At 44.5% G+C, this 22,637-nt stretch overlaps 2 protein-coding genes across 2 annotated transcripts in view; one reads left to right on the forward strand and one right to left on the reverse strand.

Annotated features, from left to right (window-relative positions):
- LOC120958070 (mucin-5AC) overlaps positions 1-1,657 on the reverse strand; it is a 47,747-nt gene extending 46,090 nt beyond the window's left edge. The window contains exon 1 of the mRNA XM_040380625.2: positions 1,119-1,657. Coding sequence (XP_040236559.2) covers positions 1,119-1,214 — 96 coding nt within the window. The 5' untranslated portion in view covers positions 1,215-1,657. The remainder of the gene's footprint in view (positions 1-1,118) is intronic.
- The window catches only part of LOC120957677 (protein limb expression 1 homolog), a 265,788-nt gene that overhangs the window by 94,972 nt on the left and 148,179 nt on the right, over positions 1-22,637 (forward strand). The window lies entirely within an intron of this gene.

Raw genomic sequence — 22,637 nt, forward strand, 5'->3', positions numbered from 1 at the left:
TAAATTTAAATAATTTTCACCTACAATCTAATTCACAGAACACACACACACACACACACACACACACACACACACACACACAGAAAAAAACCAAACCTTCAACTTCATTTCTTCCATCAATTGCAAATGCATAAAAGCAAAACAAACTCTAACGTGAAAGCTCCAAAAAAAGAAGAAGCAACAAGCCGAGCAACAACAACCATCACCGAACACCAAAAAAAAAATCAATGCACTCATCTTCTTGTGGCCAAATTTCCATTAACCAGCACACCGGGACGGGTGGCTTTCCCGCCTGCAGGGGGCAGAACAAGAGGCAGAGAGAAAATCGACCTCAAAACGATGGGCACGTTTTGACCATTTCGGTTAGCTTTTACGCCTCTCCGCCGCAGGTTAACGTGAAGACGCGCCTCGCCGGGACGTGCGGGAAAGTGGAAACTGATTTCATGCTTCTCTTTTTTTGTTTTTTGCTTTTTGGGGTGGAAGTGGGAGTTTGTTGCGATGAAGAAGCAACATTTTGGAATGAAACATCGAGCCCGCGTGCCCGGCACGGAGAAGATGGAGTGCGCATCAAATTTATGATCAACCTGGAAATTGTTTGCTTGATGCTTTCGGAGGGGAATGGTGCCGGAAGATCTGGCGGATGAAATGTTCTCAGGCACGCCTTGCAGGTGCTTTGATGGTATGGGGGGAGTGGGGGTATTGATGAACGTTTGAAGAGGGTTTTTTGTTGTGTTTTCGCAAGAATCTAGATTTGGGCTTGTCCGGTGAGAAGCAATGGTAGTAAATTGTTGTTGAATTTTAAATCACACGAAGAGAAGATGTTGTAAACACAGATTGATCGTTGCATGCCAGAATTGAATTAATTCAAACATCAATGTTTGTTAATTGTTTTGGATCTCTTTAAGTTGCTTTAAAAAGCAGATATTATTTTTGAAATATTTTGTTTATAATTTTCCTATAGGAAATGATGATGATGATGATGATGAAATGATGGAAATGATGGTTCAGGCTAAAAATTGAAAAATATCATACCCATCTCCTGTACGTTTGAAATAATCTAATAGAATATTATAAAAAAAGACCAATTAAACACCCGAAATATCCCGACCACTACTCACCATCGGTCGCAACGTGCTCGGGTTCCGGTAGTACTCGCTACCGGCAATGCTTTGCAGGTATTTCTTATTAGTTCCATAGATTGGCTCCATTTTCATTGGGTAGTTGAATATTTCTTACTTTAAAATAAACACCCAAAAAAACACACAAAAAAGACACTAATCCACCGAAAACGTACACTCATACACTAAGTTATTCACTTTCACTAGTACACTCGACTACCTGGGTCGCACTACACCTGCGCAAGGGAAGATGATGTAGCCTTTGCATGCTTTTTCTTCAGCATCATCATCACCATCAGCAGCTCGTACGGACGATGCTCCATTGCATTAAGTATGACACACTTTCCTTCGCGCTGTACATCACACGCTCCTCCGCAACTGCACTGCTAAAGATATTCCAGTTTTTCCTCTTGTTTTTTTGTTGTTGTTTCGTTTGCTGCCACCCAGCCGTGTTTCCCTTTCGAAGCTAATCCATCGTTAGATAATGAACGGCACAGTCATCTAGGCACTGTTCGCTTTTCAGCTGTGTTTTCTCTCTCTCGCTGCCGGTGAATCTGCAAAATAAACGCATCGCTTGCCGGTACCATGAAATAATGCGGAAAGCTGCTGCAAGTAACACCTTTTCAGCGTAATGGTATGGTAGGTTTTCCTTTCGATTTTCCGGGTAACTTACCCGCCTGCGACGGGGAGAAACCGATCAAAAACCACCGGCATCGAATCCGCATCGAAAACACACGTACGTACCGGTGCCATCTACGTGTGTGTGTGCTACTTAACACCATCACACCCTTTTCCCACAGTTCCCATCCCTTGTGAAAGAAAAAGTTTCATCTGCATGATTACACTCGATATTCGTCGATATGAGTGTGTGTGTGCGTGGCCAGGGTTCAAAAAGCTGATCGAAGTACCTGGGACCCCTCGGACACTGAAAGTTGTTTGCAGAGCAAGCTGCTTACCCCTTGCCGCAAGGTGGAGGGGACACACTACTCAATGGCACTCTAATTGCCCGCTTGATTTCGAAGTGTGACGTTCGTTGACCAAAACTACTACCCAGCCTCATGATGCTCGTGCTCTCGATTCCTTCCGATCTTTCTCTCACACACACTGACCGCACTACTGGCCTGGACGTTCTTGCTTTGTGTGATGCTTGAGTGGTAGGACGTCCTTTCCGTTCCTTGATCGTAGCCGATTGCCGTCGTGGTAATATTCACACTTTTGTACCGGTCTGGCAGGGGAAGAACACAACACACACACACAAAAAACTTGTCACCATCGACCACTTTGCTGATCGAGTCACGGCGTCATGCTGTTCGTGCCGATACTGTCCCAAATTTACTGGCTACAGGTCGGCCGAACTTTTGCATTTTTACCGCAACTGGCCGGTTTTCTCGTTCGTTGGTTGGCCCCTGACGTGTGAGAACGGTTTTGCAAAAGTTCAAGTGTCAACTTGTTGTTTGTCTTTTTTTGTCAGCTTCTTTGCTGCCCAACAATAGCGCCACATTTTGCACTTTCATCGTTCAATCGGAAAGGGGATTTTTTCTTTGTTGCCTCTTTTTTTTTACTATTGCGTAGAGTGGGATGGATTTTAATGGCAAAAAGGAATAAAGGAGCGTTGGCTTCGTGTTGTCGGTAAGTATTTTAAATACTTAAATATTTTACTTCCCAGAAAATAGACGCGGATTATTCATTCATTAATGATTAATGATTCCCTTTTTACCGGTTTGGGTCATATTATCATTTGAGTGTAAGCCGGACAAAATTCTGTATTATTAATTCAGTTAAATAAATGTGCTCATTATTCTTTTTTTATTGCTTTTCTACAGAATAGTCACCAATAAGACGTGTTCATGTTCAACTCCAGACTTACTGTAGGCTTTTTCTCCCAGACATAACCAAATCAATCCCACCGCAAAAGCTTCATTAGCCTCTCGGTCCATCTATAAAGCAATAAGACAGACGGCACGAAAAGTCAACACTATTCTAAATCAACACAACGACTGCAAAGCTGTTGATCTTGTTTACCGCGAGCCCCGGTATGGCGCACTACGGAAAGCAGGTTACCGGAACAATGAGATACAGTCCGAAGTCTCCGAAGGCTCCCTCTGCCCCTTGCATTGCACGATTGCGCCACCAAGGAAAAGTGACACATTTTCCGCGACACAATGTCCACACCGGCCCACCGCCGGACTGACCAGACTGGCCACTGGTGCCCTCCATCGAAAGTCGCTCACAAGGGGACCCATCGCAGTGCCTGGGAAATGACACCAACCAGTTTACCCAGCGCGCGTTCCGTCCGTCGATTGCAGTTTCATTTACTTCCTACTTTTACTCTAATTAAAAAATAGCGAAGCCCGAGGCATGGCGTTGAGATGGTGGTTTATTTTTTTTTTTTGCGGTGGACCGTCACCAGTGGTGGGCCGGCCCGGTTGCTAGACGTGTTTGTTTGTGCCAACCCCCCCTTCACTTCGCCTCCATTGCCCGTGTTTTGCTGACGCGTGTAGTGACGACGCAGTAGAGTGCGCGAGATTCGCATGATGTCTATGTGCGCATTGCAAAACCTCCATCACGCACTCACAAACACATTGTAAAACGATCAGCGGTCGGGTAGATTGTTTTCCACCCAAGCCGCCACTGCCAAGCACAATGGGATGTTAAACTGTGCCATTTTCTCTTCGAATGATTAATTTTATCCACAATCAATAAAGAAAAAAGCGACGCAATTCTCACGCAACGGTTGGCACGGTTTGAGCTCCGGCAGCTTTCCTCTCTTGCGGTCGGTTGTTTAATTCAATATCTTCCCAAATTAATTACGATAAGTTTAATGACATTCGCGTCATTTCTCACGGTAATTAACCAAACCCCAAAAAAATCGACTCACAATGGTGACCAATTAAACAGAGAGCTGTAAAACAGTTGTAGAAAAAAAGGCGAAACAATCACATACAATACAACCATACTGTACCAATTTCAGAAAAAAGTGATGTCGTGTGATAGGGGAAACTTTTCATTTCTGTCAACCGGAAGTTTAATGTATTGAATTAGAAAATTGAGTTTGTAAGACAGTGTCAGTGAAGCCCTCATTATGCTGGTTGCATTATAAATAGACATAGGCATAGGTCTGAAAGACAGTTGCGTTCCGCCTTGCTGAATGTTGACAATTATACTACTTTCAATAAAACTTCCTCTTCAAAATACATGTACAGTCAATTCTATACGAGATAGCCTCTTCTAGTTGGCAGAAAATCATTTGTTTACATTTTTTTAGGTTTGATGTTTAGTTTCATAGTTTCAGAAGCCAAATGTCAAGCACCATCTCACAAAAATTGTTGAAATCGTAATAGTCTCCAATATTGAAATTATTTTAATTATTTTTTAGTATATTACATGAATGAATGTTTATTTAATCAAAGAAAAATCCATCCCAAAACTAGAATTCTGTACTCCAAACATAAACATAGTACCAAACACACAACCTCATCATGATTATAACTAACTTCTATGGCGAACCTGCTCATATAAGGTCAAAGTTCATCAAAGGATGGTTCAAATCATGCCTGTGTGTCTTTAACTTGATTTGGTTCAAACTTTCAACACATTTCATATCTCTAAATTTTCATTGGCTGCTCGTTTTAATTATCATCAACCTCAAAACATGCGTATCGAAAAGGGAATGAGTTTCCTTGGCAATTTTCATTTCCATTTCCAAAGACCCTTTCCATCCATTAGCCTCCTCCACAGCCTGCGCCTTATTGTTGTGTACCCATACCAAATGGTCAAACCGAGCGCCCCGTTGATTGTTTGCCCCTGATAGCATCAAGTTACCTTTTGCCGAAAAAGGTAAAAGCCACCACCACCAGCCAGTAAGCAGTAATTGATAGCAAATATAAACAAACCCACACCTTCTTAGGCAGCTGGCAAGCTTTGGGGCAGGGTAGGTAGGAGCCGTCGATGGAGGCAGCATCAAATTTAAATCATCAATTAAGGGGTGCGAGACTGGGCCGAGGCCCACTTCACCGTGCGCTATAATTCACACATCACACAGTGACTATCATCTTTAGCCTCCTGTGGTGGAATAATTACCCTGCCGCTTTCACCCGGGGCGGCAGCAGCCGCCGCCCGGCAAACATGAACTTTCAAAGAAAGCCCACGCAAACTCCTTAGTGGGAACTGGTGCAGGTACGGCACCACCGCAAGCCATTGCTTACGCACGTCCGTACTGTTTGGGTGATTCAAAGAGCATAAACTTCAACGCCGAAGCTTTGGTTCTAAAACCTCCCCTCCCCCCCTTGATCGGCTTCGGACACCGGCATCGATAGTGATGATTGAAATTCTTGACATAACGAGTTGCAAAACCACAGTCGGAAATTAAATCTGCACTTATCGTGCCGAGACGAGGGTTTTGCGTTTTAATGACTGCCGACGCACTGACGGCAGGCTGACCTCAATGAGATGCAGATGTGTGGATCGAGAAAAGTGCAAAACCCCGTACCGTTGCGGTGACGGTAAGAAGTGATTAATATCTACCCCGAGCACTTAGTGCATCTTTTAATGGTGATGTCATGCTGGAAGGACCGGCCAGTGGCTTCACGTCGCAATGGCAGCTAGCTCTTTGTTTGTCGTATGCACAGCATGATGATGTCTAGTTTATGCAGTGCTACAAATGCAGTTAACTAGTTCCATCCCATCAATCATCGGGCGTGCATGATGAGACCGGCCCGATGGCCTGTCCGGAGCCTGTGTTGAAGACGGACGGTGGACGACGACGACGACAACAAGCTGTCCGACACTGAAGCTGTATTTTCAGTTCGTGCCTTCGTGAGCTAAATGTATGCAGAGTGTTGGAAAGATTCTTACCCCTTTTTGCCATGGCATGGTTAACAATATTACCTAACCGTTCCTAGCAATAAGAGCAATATTCTGAAAGCAACCGGGCGGGCTATAATAATTGGACTTTAATGTACATTCCACTCGGTATGTACGTTCACAATTTGCAAGCGTTTTGCATGCACAGTTGAAGAGCAATAACATATTTTCCTACTAGTTTGCTCAACATTTGAAAATATTTATATTTTGAAATGTGTAAGTCTTAGATCCTCACAGACACACGACATGAAGTCTACAGCTAGCAGCAAACCGGTAAATTGCACACACTACACCAACCTGCCCCATCTAGCACAGGGCTTTTGAAAAGCAAAACTTGCTTTTAAAGAGTGAAATTACACACATTCCATTCTCTCTGCCGAAGCGAGTTGGCCGCTACCAAACCTTCTAAATTGTACATTCTCCATTTCATTATCCCGAGCCCGGTTCCGAGCAGCCGGTCTTTGGCTAGTGAAAGTACCAAAAATGCCACCAATGCCAGGCGCGTGTGGGAGATGAGCTTGGCGCGATTCTACAAAAACAGGATTGTCGGCACAATCCAGCAGTTTGCAGACGCCGGAACACAGCGGCCAGGTTTGCTCAGAACCGGCAATCTCCGACTGCTGTGCCGGTCTTGATTTAGTTCACCGGTCCAGAGAAACCGGTTCGCTTGGATTTACGTTTCATACACGTCGGCGTTGGGAGGCGATAGACCACTCAACCGACTAACTTGGTTCATCGTTTTGATGTTTTGACCAATCAAACACAGCTAGATGAAAATGAAAACATCATCTAAGTAAATCCAAAAACCCTTTTTTTGAAAGATATTTCATTAAGAGTTTAAGCTAAAACTTTACGATGAACGCTAAAACTTTACGGCTAAAACTTACGAACACATTTCCCAGCAAAACTCACTGCTAGAAGCTCATTAAATGAAATAATACAAACACGTTTTCCAATATCCGGTGCCTTTTGGCTCTCGCGCGCGCAAATAACAATACACTTCAGCCCACCATCCATCAATCCATAAACACTCGCCTTATTGAGCATTCGAGGCAACGGTGGGGTTATTCCTTATTCGTTACTACTACTACCCCTTTTCTTTGCTGCTAGCCCTTATTCCCGTTTTTTTCCCAGTTAAAGCGTTTGTTTGCCAGACTTAGCGGCCTTCGTTCATTTTCCACGGCCCGGGAATTGGAGCAGCGCAAAACAAACAAGTAGCAAACGTGCAAGAAAGAATTGAGTAAAAAAAAACACACACAACAACACAAGGTACCGTGCAATGTGTATGGGAAAATGGATCGTCTCGAGACTTTACAACCAAGTCAGTGGAAAGATTACAGTGCGAGCAAAAAAAAGAAGAAGAAGTAGGAAACAAATCATTCCCTTAGCTGGCTTGTACTGCCGTACCCGATGGGATGGAAAATTATGTCTTGCTCCAATTTTATTCTGGAAGACGCGGGACGCCACAATCGATCGCAAAAAGGGTATTAGAAAGCTGTTCGACAAAAGCGGCTTCGTTAAACAGATCAGAACTCTAAACAATTTTAATGGCGGTAGAGCACAGCATTGCATCTCTCAAGAACAACTTTAACAGTAATTGGCATTCTGCTAGCCATGCTGGTCATGACGGCGTTTGCTACACAGCCCAGAAATCAAGCTCTCTGTACAGACCAAATTGTGACCTTTTTTAGGATGGATAAGACACACACGATAACGAGACCTAATGCATTCCGGCAGCCACAGTGTTCATACGGGATGGCTCGTCCCTTGTAAAAGACCAAACAAAATCCACAACCAAGACTAAGTGCGGCAGTGCAAGAGTGACAAACAGGAAAATAACAGCATAAATAACAAAGCAACATATAGCGTTCGCATACCATGGCGAAACATAAAATGTTGTTCACTCGCCACCGTGCACATCGTCAGTGTCAGGGACTTGCAGGGACTTGCTCTACAAAGGGTTTGAAATGGGTCAAAAATTTGATTGTTTTCCTCACATTTTTTCCTGCAAATGTGGCACGAGGCATACAGTTCACACTCTTCATACGTTTGCAATGTAGTTCTTAATGTGCGATTGGTCCAACAGTACAGACGCATCACTCTTTCCGTTTTACACACACACAATTTAAGAATTGTATTCCTTTTTTTAACCTTCCATAGGTTCCAGCTCGAGAGAATGCTTGGCAGCACTTGATCTCCAACTTGCCAGCAACCTCTGTTTTGGTGTAGAAGATTTCATCAAGTGCTAAGTAACGTTTTGGGCTGTAGTTGTTTGAAAATGTTCGGCTGGCGATACCGAAACCAACACAAACAGCTAAACAGAGAGGAAAAGAGAGTAAACATCTGAAACAGGTCGTCGACGGAACAATACGCCACGGAAACTGGTCCTTTGCTTGCACATACATTAGTGAAGGCGGGATAAGTTTGCTGCAACCCACACACATTTTTACTTTTCATTTCGTCACACAAAGAATTCTATTCTTGGTATTGCTGTATGTGTCTGTGTCTCGTTTTCCAAAAGTTGTACCTCACAAGTCGACACATTAATTTGAACTCGTTTCCAGCAAACAAAAAAAGAAAGACTACACTCAAAATATGTGCCAACAGCAAACCCAAAAAAACACGCAAAACATAAGCAACACACACACAAAACAGACACAGTTTGAGTGCCACACATTTTTGACTGGAATCTGGTTGCATGATTGATGGGGTGAAGCCACACCGCCACGGCGCCGAATATTGTCCTGCCAGATCGCTTTCATCTTTCATCACGAATCGTTCTAATGTTTCCCAGCAGCAGCAGCAGCAGCATCATCACTGATTTGTTATGGAATGCCAGTATGACTCGGCAGCACGTATTCGGGCACGATTCTGGGGAGCCCGTTTTCCCGGGAAAGTGAAGCCTTCATCATGTACGATTGTAACGCGCATTGTAATATAGCGATGATGGCAGCAGCGACCACACGTTTCTCAGCACGCTGCTTTGTTCTAGAAGTGTTAACTCCCGTTTCCACCGAAGAAAACACGTGCAAACACCGAAATGTGAAGAACTCCAAAAAAAAAGCACCCATCAGTTACTGAAGAGTGGATATGCAAGACTTCGCAGAAAAGGGTGGCAAATCGTTCTGTTTCGTTTCTTTTTTTTTTTTCAAGAAAAAAAGGTAACCCTTATGCCGGTTTCGATGAAAATCAAAAGAGTTGGTAAATTCACCACAACACCAATCTAACGTCTCTATCGCTCAATTTCAAGCTCGGGGAAAACGACTCGTGCGGACGTGTGTGTGTGTGTGAGAGCAGACTTCTTGCTAAAACCGTGATTCTTCTCGGCATACGGAACGATTCTACAACCACCCCCAGGTTCGCTGTAACGAATCGTAATGGAACTTCCGAAATACGCTCTATTCCCTACACACGGCTGCAATTCCTTTGATATTTAAATTAACCTTTCCGCAAAAGTTTTCGTTTCTTTTGCCAGGTACCGGGATGCGAGGAGGGCGAGGATGGATCCCTTATGGTCCTCCCAAACACTTCCCCAGCGGCGCAAAAGACGGTTCTGCTTGCAGCTCTCTCAGCAAACCTCAGAGGCCGTGGCGTAACTGATATTACTTCAAGTGCTACTGCTGCCTTGCCGCTGTTCGCCGTCACGGTGAAGTTTCACCTCCTCTCCAAACGAAGAAGCGGGAAGAAGCTTTTGGGAATTATTTCGGATCCCTCCGGTTGGCACAACAACAAGTTGAGAAAATGTTCTCGCGTGGCTCTAGGGTAGCCCTTTTTTGTCGCTTTTGCCTTCCTCATCCTCCAAAAGCGACTCAACAATCGAGCCATCCACGATGGGCCACACTGCACGAACATTCTTCCATCGCAATATTAGCGCACTTTGCATCTTCCATCCAGCCTCAAGCCCACACACACACACACCCAGACAGAGTGGCGCACCGTGTCAATCATCCTCGAATTCCCTCGCATCCCTTCCATCATTATGAGCTGTTTTGGGGCGCCAGCAAGGCAGCAGCCGGTAATATTCGCATTTTGCAACTTTTCATTTCGAAAACCGCTTCTGTTTCCCGGCTGCCCAGGCCCTCCCAGGGCAAGTGGCTGCCTGCTTTCGTCCATTTTCCAGCTTGCCATTTTTTTTTTGCTGCTGATTTTTTCTTCAAGCTTTTCACGCTCTGCAACATTGCGCGCCATCTGCACGCCGTCCGTGTTGTTGGTGTCTCGTGCGGCAGATGATCTTTCCTTTGGTCGTGGCTTGACTCCGGCTCGGTTGACAGTTGGGCCTGCCAGATGGGCTTTGCTTTGGTCCCATCACGTCACTCACACACACACACACACACACTGAGCTTCTAACGCACCCCGTTAATGCAATATTCAAGTGATTTCCGTCGTTATTTCTTCGCTTCGCCTACAGTTCTTTGCACGAGTTCTTCTCTCGCGAGCTTTTCCGTTTATTGCTACTTTTGTGCTTTCAGACTTTATACACTCACACACACGCACTGTTGAAGGGTGTTATTCCCTGGAGAAGGAGGGAATACGTATCTCTCTCTATCTGTGTTTGTTTGTATTTTGTATTCTAATTCTTTTCGACTTCCCACTTTACCTTCATTTATGCCCGGTTCGGTTCACTTCGCAAAGCAACTCCCTACCCAACTTACTGGTGTACTCTCCAGTAATGATGGCACTTCCCACTTCCTGCCCCTTTTCAGGCCCCCTCCTTACCCCTTTTACCACCCTCCCCAAGACGGCAGAAAGGGGGGTATGCAAAAGGGGATAACATTCTCACATGCGTTTCGGGAAAGGTAAATGGAGAACGAACGGTGTGACGCACGCTTTTCGGGGTGGAAAAATTCAAGCGCTTCAGCATTCGTTTCAGGGTTAATGTGCAAATGTGGCGCGGCCTCTTCTGGTGGCCCTGTTTTCTTTTCCTTCCTTTTCTTGTGGAGCATACACACACACACACTTACGTTTAGAGCATGCACACACAAATATAAATAAGCTCCCAATTACACAAGAAGTGTTTCTTCTCTTACTCTCCTTCTCTCTGTTTCTTCACTTCAATTTCCCAGCTGCTTTGAACCGAACCGAACCGTAAATGGATGTCACTTGGCACACTTGGTTCGAAGGGAAGACGAGCTTAGCAATACATTTCCCATTGCCTTCTCACGACCTACACTACACACTGGAATGATTGCAAAGTTTCGGGGTTCAAATGCTAATACACGTGTGTGTATGTGAGTGTGTGAACGGGAAACTTTTGCTGCCGGGAATGTTGATTTCCCGCACGAAGCTTCAAAAAACGCCAACTGCTAATTTTGCTGGAATGCGCACTGTGCCTCCGAACGTGAACTTTACCGATTATCACGAGGAATATTTTCCCGAGACATGAGCGACTCGAAACTTTCCACAACTCTGAACTCTCCGACGCCGTGTGCAATCTGCAAGCTTCGAATGCATTTCATTCAGCAATCGTTTGAGCCACACATACACACTCGCACACTTTCTTCCGCGTGCTTGCACTCCGGCGCTGTGGAATGTTTCTTCACCCAGATGCACTTTCACAACCTTTCTCACCTTTGCCGCACCGTTTCGGTCGCATTTCTTGGGCATGGGGGGCAAGATCCCAAACAATTCCTACACACGCAATGATGGGATCAGTTCTGACAAGACAACAACAACAGCAACCACAAGCAACGGAGAAAAAAAGCCACAAACACAACGGTTCGGTTGCGGTTCAACTGCTTCAAGATTATTCTATCGCGCTGTGCACTGTGTGTGCAATCCGAAAACAACCCTTCGTCTCACAAAGGGCCGCTATGTCGCTGCGCCCACAACGATAAAGACAACGACCGCACTAAAGAAGCACACACACACACACATGCACAATAAAGGAACACAGTAAGAATCGACAAGATCGACGAACCGAATGCACCGTTAGGCCGCCCGGACGTAAAGATGGGGGCAAGTACACACTGCCAGCACTACCTACCAAAGACGACACCGGTACACAACGGACTGCCAGCGGACGGTGCACGATCGTGGCGGAAAAGCGATCTTCCAAGTTCAAGATCGTCTTCTTGTAAGCTCTCTCTCTCTCTCTCTCTCTCTCTCTTTCTCCTTCTCTCCCTTCTATTACTCTCAAAAACGATGAATGCTCTCCGTTCTCTCCCATCATCTTTTGCTTTCATCTGCTCTTCGTCGAGCGATTCTGCTTTGGTGCTGCTTTCGCCTGGAGCTTTGATTCGTTCGAGCCATCGAGCGTCGTCGTCTTCGAGCCACAACCCTTCCCTACAACGGGGTTGCCAACCCCCTTACTATCCCCCCCCCCCCCTCTGCAAGGGAGGCTTCGCCGCTCGGCACCACATCCGCGCATAACTAACTGTGTCGATCGTGACCGCGGCCACGGTCTGTGTGCGTGTTTTCTTCTATTTTCCCTGTGTCTGTGTCGCTCTTGCTGTATGTGTTTCGATTGGTAAGTCTTGGCTTGGATGGCTCCGGAGAGGCCGCGGCCGCTAGAATCTCATTTCCTGCCTTCAGGTTTATGAGGGCTTTCGTGCGGTTTCGGGACCCGTGCGTTTGAGTGAGCGCGCGCGCCCGGGCCCATGAGAATTGGGTGACTCCAAGAGGCGCGCTTCATTTTTTTTTTGTTTTACTTTTTTGCGCAATGGCTCGCGCAATTGTTACGGTGGATCGGGCAATCGGGTTTGGTAGCAAATTCAGTTTTGTTCTTTGTTGTTGTTGTGAAATACCGGGGAAGTATGCAGTAGTTCCATTGAAATGGGTTGGCCCTTTAAGCTTAAGCGTACAAATAAATCGTCAGAAGTTTCATGACATCTTATTGGGCATGTACCAGCACTTTTGGAGATGTATTCTTTATGTATTGGAGATGTATTGAGACATTCAAATACTCTCTTCAACAAATTATTTGGTTTATTTCTTTAAATAACGACCTCAACGCATTGATGCTTACCCTATTGCTACAGCATCTACAGATGTCGTATTGAAGAATACGTTGTAGATTGACTGTTCAATACATATTGAGTATTGTACCTCCTGTCAGTAGATTATTTATAGAGCCAAAGCCCAACCTACTTCTATTCAGCTTTCCTTCATTCCGCCTACCAACACACGTAGCAATCGGGCATAGAGTTCTGTCCGTTCGTTGACTCGCCTTCTGCGGCAGTTCGCTTGCCATAGCCATAGCAAAACAGGCACGACCATTCCCAGATATCGGTCCGATCTACGCGCGAGCGAAAGAAATAAAGCAACAGGGACAGAGAAGGCGAATAATCGATCCGGGCATGAAATCGTGTTCTGGCGATTTTCTTCCCCTGCACACCGACGTTAGAACCTTGCTATAGAGCACGACTAGTTTTGATTCAGAAGGAAGATGCGAAGATCTTCGCATCTTCGTACGTACATCCGTACAAGCAACGGCGACAGTCGGCTGCAGCGCACATTTCACACACCACCAACCATCAAACAAGCTGAACGTCAACACGTGCCAGTAAGAATTCTTTCTGCGCCAATTAAATCATGGGCCGAGCCTAGCATCAAATACCAGCACCAGCAGAGAGCAAGAGAAAACGAAAAGATCAACGCCTGTCCGAGAGGTTGTTGGCAGTGATGATCTTGAACTTGAGAACATCCGAACATCCAGCGCGCAACGCAGCTGTTGTTTGGGCAGACAACAAAACTGTGCTGCATCTTCACAGAGCCGGATCCTATTTACACAACAAACAACGCACCATCCAACAGCTCGCTGTTAACTAATCAGATGCTCGATTATTACACAAGTATCGTACCTCGCACTGCAACGGTGCTCCGATGCTCGGCCAATGATGGGACCTCCGTTGCGAAACATGTGTTAACGAAGGGGGGCTTTATAATGATGATAAGAGCGTAAATCTTCCTGGGAACGTAACTGATACTCAACACTGGACCGCGACGTTGCTGCCACTGCAGCTTCGTTCTTCCACGTCGATGGGCAAAACCTCATTATACCACTTACCCGGTCAACGAAGCCTGGCCGAAAGATTCTACCAAGAGGTTAGTCCACTCTCGGTAGCCCCGAAGCGGTAATTAGAGGCCAGTGCTTAACGGAAACGGTGGCAGCGAGGGATTATGGTAAAACGGTGGCAAGCGCTGGAGTCCAAACTCTTTTCGTGTGCTCGCGAAACAATTAGCATTAATCTTCGATTTGATATTCCTTTTCCGTATGGCGAACCCAGGAGTGTTTGTGTGTGTGCTTCCGCATTGCTGCGAACCATGTTCAGCAAAGGCGGCAGTGGAGGGGGCTGGGAAATTTGCTGGGACCAGTGCCTTGAACTCTGATTCCGTCGGCTTGATTCTGATTATAAAGGTGTAAGCGGGTTTTAACCCGTCTTTATTTAAGGTCACAATTGGATCACACTGAAAGCGAAGAGGATCCGTTAAGTTTTTGCTGCTTAATGTTACCTTTAAGCTATCCCAAAGACACCTACAATGTCTCAATGTTTGTCTCTAAAGCATTGTAAACGTTGCGTAAAAGTCACTTATTGTTGTCTCTAAAACAATGATTCTTTGGTCAAGTTCTTCGGTATAATATCACTGAATCGTTAACAAAATGATCTAAAATAACACACACACAATATCTAAAGATGAATTCGTTTTTCTTGAACCTACCTTGAACCGTTAATCTTTATAAAATGATATTAAATGGAACTATAAAAAGAAAAGCATCTTTAAAAAATGCATAAATAACGAGATTATAGATGTTTCAATTCACAAATAAGTGCATTATAGAGTGGATATTTATGAATTCCAGCTAAATTAACTTCTTCCTATATGTTTTAATTCAACGTCATCCTATTTTTAGTTTAATGATAAACTACATCCATAATTTCATGATTTTCATCCTTTCAGGAATTAAAAATGCTGTCCGAATTCATATTGTGGTGTACTTGAAACTTAACATTTTATTCTCTCCTGTATCCTGTTTCTATTAAGTACCCAACTTTGATTCTATGTTCAATGAAATTCTGGAAAAAATGTTTTAGTTGGTTTCTGAAAGTTTTTGTTTCATTATTGGTCAATAATAGCTGGTTAATTATCACAAATATAATGTCCTCTACAAAGTCGCAATGCCCGTCTGAGCTAACATGGAGTTTTGTTCGTATATCATTTTAAGTGCAGTGTGAGCTTTTTAAAATATCCGAAATTCTTAAATTAGAAAATAACAAGTACTCAGATTTAATTCAATACTTTCGTAATGTATCTTATAAAATGGATAAGGTATCAAAGCAACTAGCTAATTAATTTTGCAATGATTTTAACCAGAGGCAGAGATAATTACCTCTCAGACAAAAATGAAGCGATTGAGATAAAAACTGATGTAACCGCTTCGTGGTAATAGTCAACTACAAGCTCAAACTGAGTGACTCTGAACAAACACGAATAAAAATGCAAACGTTATGGACATTGCTAGAACAATTGTACTACAACAACCCATCTGCAAACACTGGTTTCCGCTCGACACTCTTCATACTTTGTGTTTGCTTTTGACAGAAATGAAATTAGCCCCCAAAAGAATGGAAAATACAATAATAAGCTTGTACCCTAACGTAACCACCAACCGTAATGATGATGACGCCACCAAATCTCATTTGACTGGGCATCAATTTTTCATCCTCACCTTTGGCTTGCGTTTGTAATGCTTCAGAAACGCTCCCATTCATGATGACAAATCAAAATGCATATTATAACTAGCGCCAGGGAGTGAAAGTATGAATGAAACAGAAGAACAAAAACAAACAGTCTCGAAAAAACAGCTTAAAACAATCGCCTTCAACCACACTCTCCCTTAGTGGAAATGTGAAAAGTTCTATTGCAACTATTATCACACACAATGCAAACAGCACCGTTGATGCCCGCCGTGGAATGGTAAGAATGCTGTTTTTTGTTCCCTTCTGCCCAGCAATTATGACCACCGCGACAGATTTTTCCGACCTGTCTCTGTTAGTCGTGGCGCAGCTGCGGTTGAATGATGCATCAGGTAATGCAAAAAAATGGGAAAGCGAATCTATAGTACCACCAGTACTAAAGCATCCGGAGCGCGTTTCAGAGGGCACGTACACCCATATAGTCCAGGTAAGAGCGGGGACGTAGTGCACTGTAAAAATGGCACAGGAAAAATTCACCATCCTTTCCCGAGTGCTGATGCACTGCCGTCCACCAGCATGGTGCCAGTTTTCTGGGAACTTACCTAGTCTCACACACACACACCTAAAGGCACACAGCTACATGCAGAGCGGAAACGGAACACATCACCGGCACAACCGGAGACAGGTTGACAATTTTGCAAATTTTATGAAGCCCGTAATCCGATCTAAAAAGAAATCATTCCGACATCTGCCCGTGCACTGTGGCGGTAGCCGATAGCGAACTCACCAAGGTCGGTTGGTCGGTCGGTCCGTGGCAATCCAATGACAGAGCTAGTAGCAGTAGTCGCTGGCATTTTTTTCTCTGCTCTCTGTAGTAACCGCGACGAGTGCTACAAACATGGATCGTCCGCTGTAAACTAGCGCGGAACCGCCGAGGAACCGAGGGTAGGCTGCGGTTGCCCATCAACCCCGCCCAGGGGTTTATCCGTTCTCCGCACGGATGGAGGCGAAATGGACACAGCGACGAAATGGAATTCTATAACATCGCCCGAAAGGATCGTCCATCGCCGCCGGGAGTCCTTTCGCGTTCGGGAGGGGTGTGTATGCCGGGGCAGAAATGGGTAAGGACAGCACACACACACACACACACAAACGTGAATAATGTTGCAGTTTGCTCACTAATGGCCCATAGCTCCATTGAAGTAAGGCAATAAAAAAGGCGACCAACGGGTAAGCCATCATCATAAATACCGGAGAAGCTACGGGCTCGCTGCCGGGCTGGTCCACACGGGCGCACTGGCTCCACTGGGCGATGGTAGCCTTTTTTTGTGAGTGCAAACTCCGAAAGCCTTCTTACACCAGGTGAGGTCAAGTCCGCGTGTGCGTTTGCGTTACGGCAACGGTAAGGTAACCCCGGCTCACATGACAAGCCGGTGGCAGCATGCCTGACATCATTATCAACAACAACGGTCGGTTGGTCGGTCGGAACACGGATGCAGGACTCGACCGCAAGCAACGGGGGTGCCCATTAGCGTTTGCCCCCCCGTCCCTTTTCCACACTACCCCTTTCGCTCCACCCCATCATGTATGTTGGTCTGAGGTTGGTGCACATTAACCATTATTGTCGTTCGATAGTGCGAAACGCTTGTGGTGCATCGAGTTGCTGCCACTATCGGCAGCAAAATATTCACCGAAACGGCGCGGCACAATTGAACACCGACACCGGCCTCAACACGCGTTTTGCTGTGCCATATAACAAAAAAGAAGATGAAAATTGAAGTGTGTGTGTGTTGCTAGACTAGTGAAGGTATTTGGCACCGTGTCAGTGTTGCAATACGGAGGGAGGAAATGTGAAAAAGATAGCAAAACAGTTTGATAGTGCGTTCCAATGAGTGTCAACATGGCGGCAATAATGGCGACCGTGGTGAAAACGCACATCAGCAGCCCATTTATGGCTCAACAATGTTACTCTTTGTATGATAAAATTGTTGCTCGTAAGGTGCCATTGAAAATTGGTTGAGGTATGCCAAAAGGATAAAATGTTTTTGTTCCAATCTTTATACTTTAATATTTTCCAAACTTTAAAAGCATTAAAACTTAAACTTTTTGCTGAACAATAACGGCCCAATTCAATGTATTTTTGCAGATTGCAAATAAACGAAATAAATACCAGACTGATGGTGGCAACATCAGCGGGCCTGCCAATAAATAATCAGAATCTACGTAGGCGTGACGTACAGATAGATGAACGCACTTTTGAAGTCGTCCCAGAATTCATCTATCTCGGGTCAAAGGTCAGCAACGACAATAGCATGACAGTTGAGTTGCGCGCAAGGATGCTGGCTGTCAATCGGTCATTCTACTGCCTGAGAAATCAGTTTACCTCAGAGAACCTGTCGCGACGGACGAAACTGGGACTATATAGTACCTATATAGTACCGGTACTCACATACGCCTCTGAGACATGAACACTGTCCAAATCTGACGAAAACCTCTTAGCCGCGTTCGCGAAGATGATGCTCAGAAGAATACTTGGACCCGTATGTGTGTAGGGACTATCAAGGAGCCATTATAATGACGAGCTATACGAGATGTACGGCAACCTCGCCAGGCTCCGGTGTGCTGGCCATGCCATACGCATGGAAACGGACGACCCAGTCCGTAAAGTATTTTTAGACCGTCCACAAGGACAGAGGAGGCGTGGTAGGCCCAAACTGAGGTGACAAGATGGCGTGGAGGCGTCCGCCATTAAGGCCAGGATAATCTGTGGCAGGCCAAGACCACAAAGCAGTTGTAGCGCCGGATAAGACGAAGACGGAAGATCGATCAGTTTGCCGTAACTGTTTGAACTACGTTAATACTTTGTAACTTGTGAGATCCATGCCGGTTAGGTCAGACCGACGAATATGCCAAAAGTTGATATCAGCTATGTACAGCATTAAAAACTACTCAAGATTACTCACTTAAGTTAAACTAAAAAGAGATGCAGTAAGTGTTCGCTAACTAGATACTTTGTAACAGGATACTAACGCTAACTGAGATGGATTCTAGATAAAAATCGCCTAAACGTCAAACTTAGATCAATCAGAAACCCAACTACAATTCTACTGCAAATGCTGATGAAAACACTCCAATATCATCTTCTGTTCGTATTTGGATGCGTTTGACAGCTGAAAATGTATCCCAGTTTGCAAACATTTTCCGTTAACTGAAAATAAGCGAACCTCAGCTAGCGAACACTTTTTGTTTTTACTTTTGTTAAGCTTCTAGCTGAAATACTTGACGAACATCGAGAAGAATGGCAACCTTTTAAAATATTTGAATTATTTACATGATGTACTTTGTGAGAACGATGGCGTGAGTATCATTATTGAGTTTAAACCTTGTTTGATAGCTAACTAAACTTTGTTTGTATGTTGGAAACTTCTATCTTCAAAATGTAAAAACAAATTAGTATTTTATGTCATCTATCATTATCGATACTAACAATGCAAAGTTATTTCGAGTTAGTAAAATATAAAAGAACGATAAATATCTTTATAAAATAGTCTTACATTAACCTAAGCGAGCGAACCTCTAAACATCAACACCCAATCTGGATAACAAACTATTGATTTATCATCTCATCTGCGACTGCATTTGTGCCATGTTTTGCCACCCGCGCATAGCTTTTCCGCCGTGCTTTAGCAGCAGCGATTTCAAGCGCTTTTCAAAAACTTGTACCACAACCACTCGGATACCAGCAAACGGCCATAAATCTCCTTTGCATCACGAGGAAACCCCAAGAATCCGCACGCTCTCTGCAACGCTACGGATTCGTGCGGCATTGTGCAAGTTTGCCATCACCGCACATACTTACACACACACAAACATCTACGATGGATGAGGTTTCGTCGATCTCGGGACGGCCTCTGTCCCGGTGCTTGGTCCCGGTGACCACAGCGAGCGATCGCGTTTGTAGTGCACGTCCAATCGAAGCCTGTGCACACCGAGGAAGGAGAAGTGTGCCTTCTGCGGCGGAAAAGCCGAAGCGAAAATAAATAACATAATGAACAGGGAACAAATTATGAGTACCGTTGGAACTGCCTTCAGCATCGTGGTAGCCCGCGCGTCGCCCAACCGTTGCCATGGTGGAGTGTGCGGCTCAGCCGACGACCAAGCCGACGGCCATGGCTTCGCAGCGTTGCGGTTCGCTGCATTCACAACCGTCATCGAGATGTACGTGAACCGCACGGTTTTGTCGCGGTCGTTCTGCGTTTGCGTCGAGAATCGCGCGCCTTGTGTATCGCCTCGGTGACGGTGCCATTGCTCCTGTTGCACATGGGTATGGTGCAAAGCCATCCGGGAACTTGCACCTATCCACCACTGTACACACACACCTTGCCGGCGAACCGTTTGCAATCAGTGTACGGGCGTAATGTTTCCTTCCCCATAGTGACATACACACACACTCTGTTTCTCTCTCTTTCTCCCGGCAGCGGATTGTACCCAGCCACTGGCACTGATTTGGGAGAACTTTATTATGCGGTAACTATCCACAACTAACGCGCGGTAGAAACATACAGCGAGCGCTCACCCGCGCACACACCCATCGACCGACGCAATTTTCCGCATGTGGTGAAAACTCCCGGTGGGATGGCAATGCTGGGCCGCGGCTGGAGACGACCGCGCCACGATATATCGGTTTCAGCACCACAAACTTACCCACACAGGGGCGCTGGCGGGAAAAGTGCAACAGCGGAAATGACGCCAACCCCCGAACACATATACACACACAGGCATAAGGGAGCGGTGTGTGCAGGTGCAAATCGGTTGGATCAATTTCCCATTAACAGTGCGCGTTTTGGCGAATCGCTGTAATTTGTAGTAATTTTTAATAACTATCCGCCGCTTGACTAATGAATGGAATTATGAATCTGCATGAGGAGCTGTGTGTTTCCGCGTGATACTCGATAGTACGGGTAGCGTAAATTAGACTATATTTGGGTAATAAAAAGTGAATTATAAACGAAAATGAGGCTACAGGGCCAACCCTGGTTTGCCCGGCGCTGCGAAGCTATCGAAATAAAATCTAGTTACCACGTTATTTGTTATCAAACAATTTCGTTTCAAACCCTCACTGCCTTCTGGTGGTCTATTAGTAGCAAAGATAGATGTATCAGGTCCTCTGACAGTACAGTCAACATACATTTTCCAGATTCAACATTTCACGGGAAACGAAATCTAGTGTTACAATTTTGAAAAGGGTTAACGGGTTCGAATTTTATGTACCATGTAGCCAATCGTTTACCGTGTTTGAAAAACAGCGTTTCAATGTTGTGCTGGCCTGAGAAACCGTGTCATTTGCCTAATAACGTAAATTGATAAAAAGTATAGGCATGAAAGAAATGAAACCAATAAATTGTGGACATTATCCTAAAATGTATGGATAATAATGAATAAATTGCCAGAGGAACCCAAAACATGACGCGAACCAATCCGTTTTTTTTATATGCCCGATCCATACTTCACAAGCCCCGAATAGAAATGACAGTGCCCAAATGACGGTGAACGACACCAGGAAAAGTATTAACGCCGACTGATAACGCTTTTACGATGCCGGATTGGCTAAGTAAACCCTGAATTTTTCGAACCAAGGTTTAAATTTTTCGACCAAGACTTTTACAACCAAGACTTTTACGACCAAACATTTTTTGACCAAGACTTTTGCGACCAAGACTTTTGCGACCAAGACTTTTGCGACCAAGAAGTTTGCGAACAAGACTTTTGCGACCAAGATTATTGGCTTAAATTCATTATGGAAAATGCTAGAAAAATTAGAGCTTTTTAAGTTGTATTTAACATAGCTGTTGTTTATGTACAAATATTTCCATTAACTCCTTTATGGTTCTTTATCGTTTCAATTGTAGCTGAGATTTTTTTCGAATATTTTCTTTCCTGTCTTTTGTAAGAAATAGCTGACATTTTAAATCATTATGCTCTTAAGCTAGAAATTTATTTCTGTGTGTCTTGATTTTCATTTCCTTTTTTAATTTAATAGTTTCTTTACACAATCGATAATGTGGATCCTTTATGAGAACATTAAACTTGTATAAAGAATTTCTTCGTAACATCGAAACTATATAGCCACTTTCCCAAACTCGATCGAATTGGGGAAAGATCGAAGCAATTGTAAAAAGAAAAAAATGTGTTTTACTTGGATGTGTTTTTAAACATGAAATCAATTAAAGTAACCATTGTATCTAGGCAACTTCAACTATCGTTCCTCTTCGATCGAGACTGGGAAAGTGGCTGATCAATACGACAATAACAAACTACGGTATTGGAGACTTAACAATCTCTAGTATTAGCATTCTGAAGAATTATTTATCTATTTATAAGGTATATTTACTTTTTAGTCCATTTTGTTTTTAAACAAGTGCCTTTCTTGTTTTTCTATTGATTTCAATCAACAGTTTCGTCAAGAGTGTGATGTTCACTAATTATGAGATTTGATAAGAATTCCGTAGCATTGTCATACTTCCTTCTATTCCCACACTCAAATGATAATAGAAAGCTGAGAGTGTGTTTCAAACAAATGTTATCATATTGAACTCACATACACGATTACTGTACTTCAACGTCATGGCATTGCAAAAGTCTTACACTGAAAACACTCAAAAGTCTGAGGAAAAACCACTCACCCACACACACTCACACATGCAGTTGCTCTAAAGATGCCACTTTACAACCGTTTGCAACCCAAGTTCAACGCCACCGGCAGTGGGTGAAGAAATCGACCGACAATTTGCCGGAAGTAACTTGCGATAGATCACGTCCTCTCTTACGCGCGCGGTATCATGCCGGCACATCTCTACCAAACCCCGCCACCCCGGAGACGCTGATGGTACGTAAGTGATTAAGCTCTGGTATCGCGTCTCCGATTTCATCATCGCCGGGCGTTTGTTGCCACATCATGCCCACGGTGCCAGAACTACACCCATGTCCCGTGTGTAGCGCATAAGAACGCAAAGAATCAACC

This window comes from Anopheles coluzzii, chromosome 3, assembly GCF_943734685.1.
Source record: "Anopheles coluzzii chromosome 3, AcolN3, whole genome shotgun sequence".
NCBI lineage: Eukaryota > Metazoa > Arthropoda > Insecta > Diptera > Culicidae > Anopheles > Anopheles coluzzii.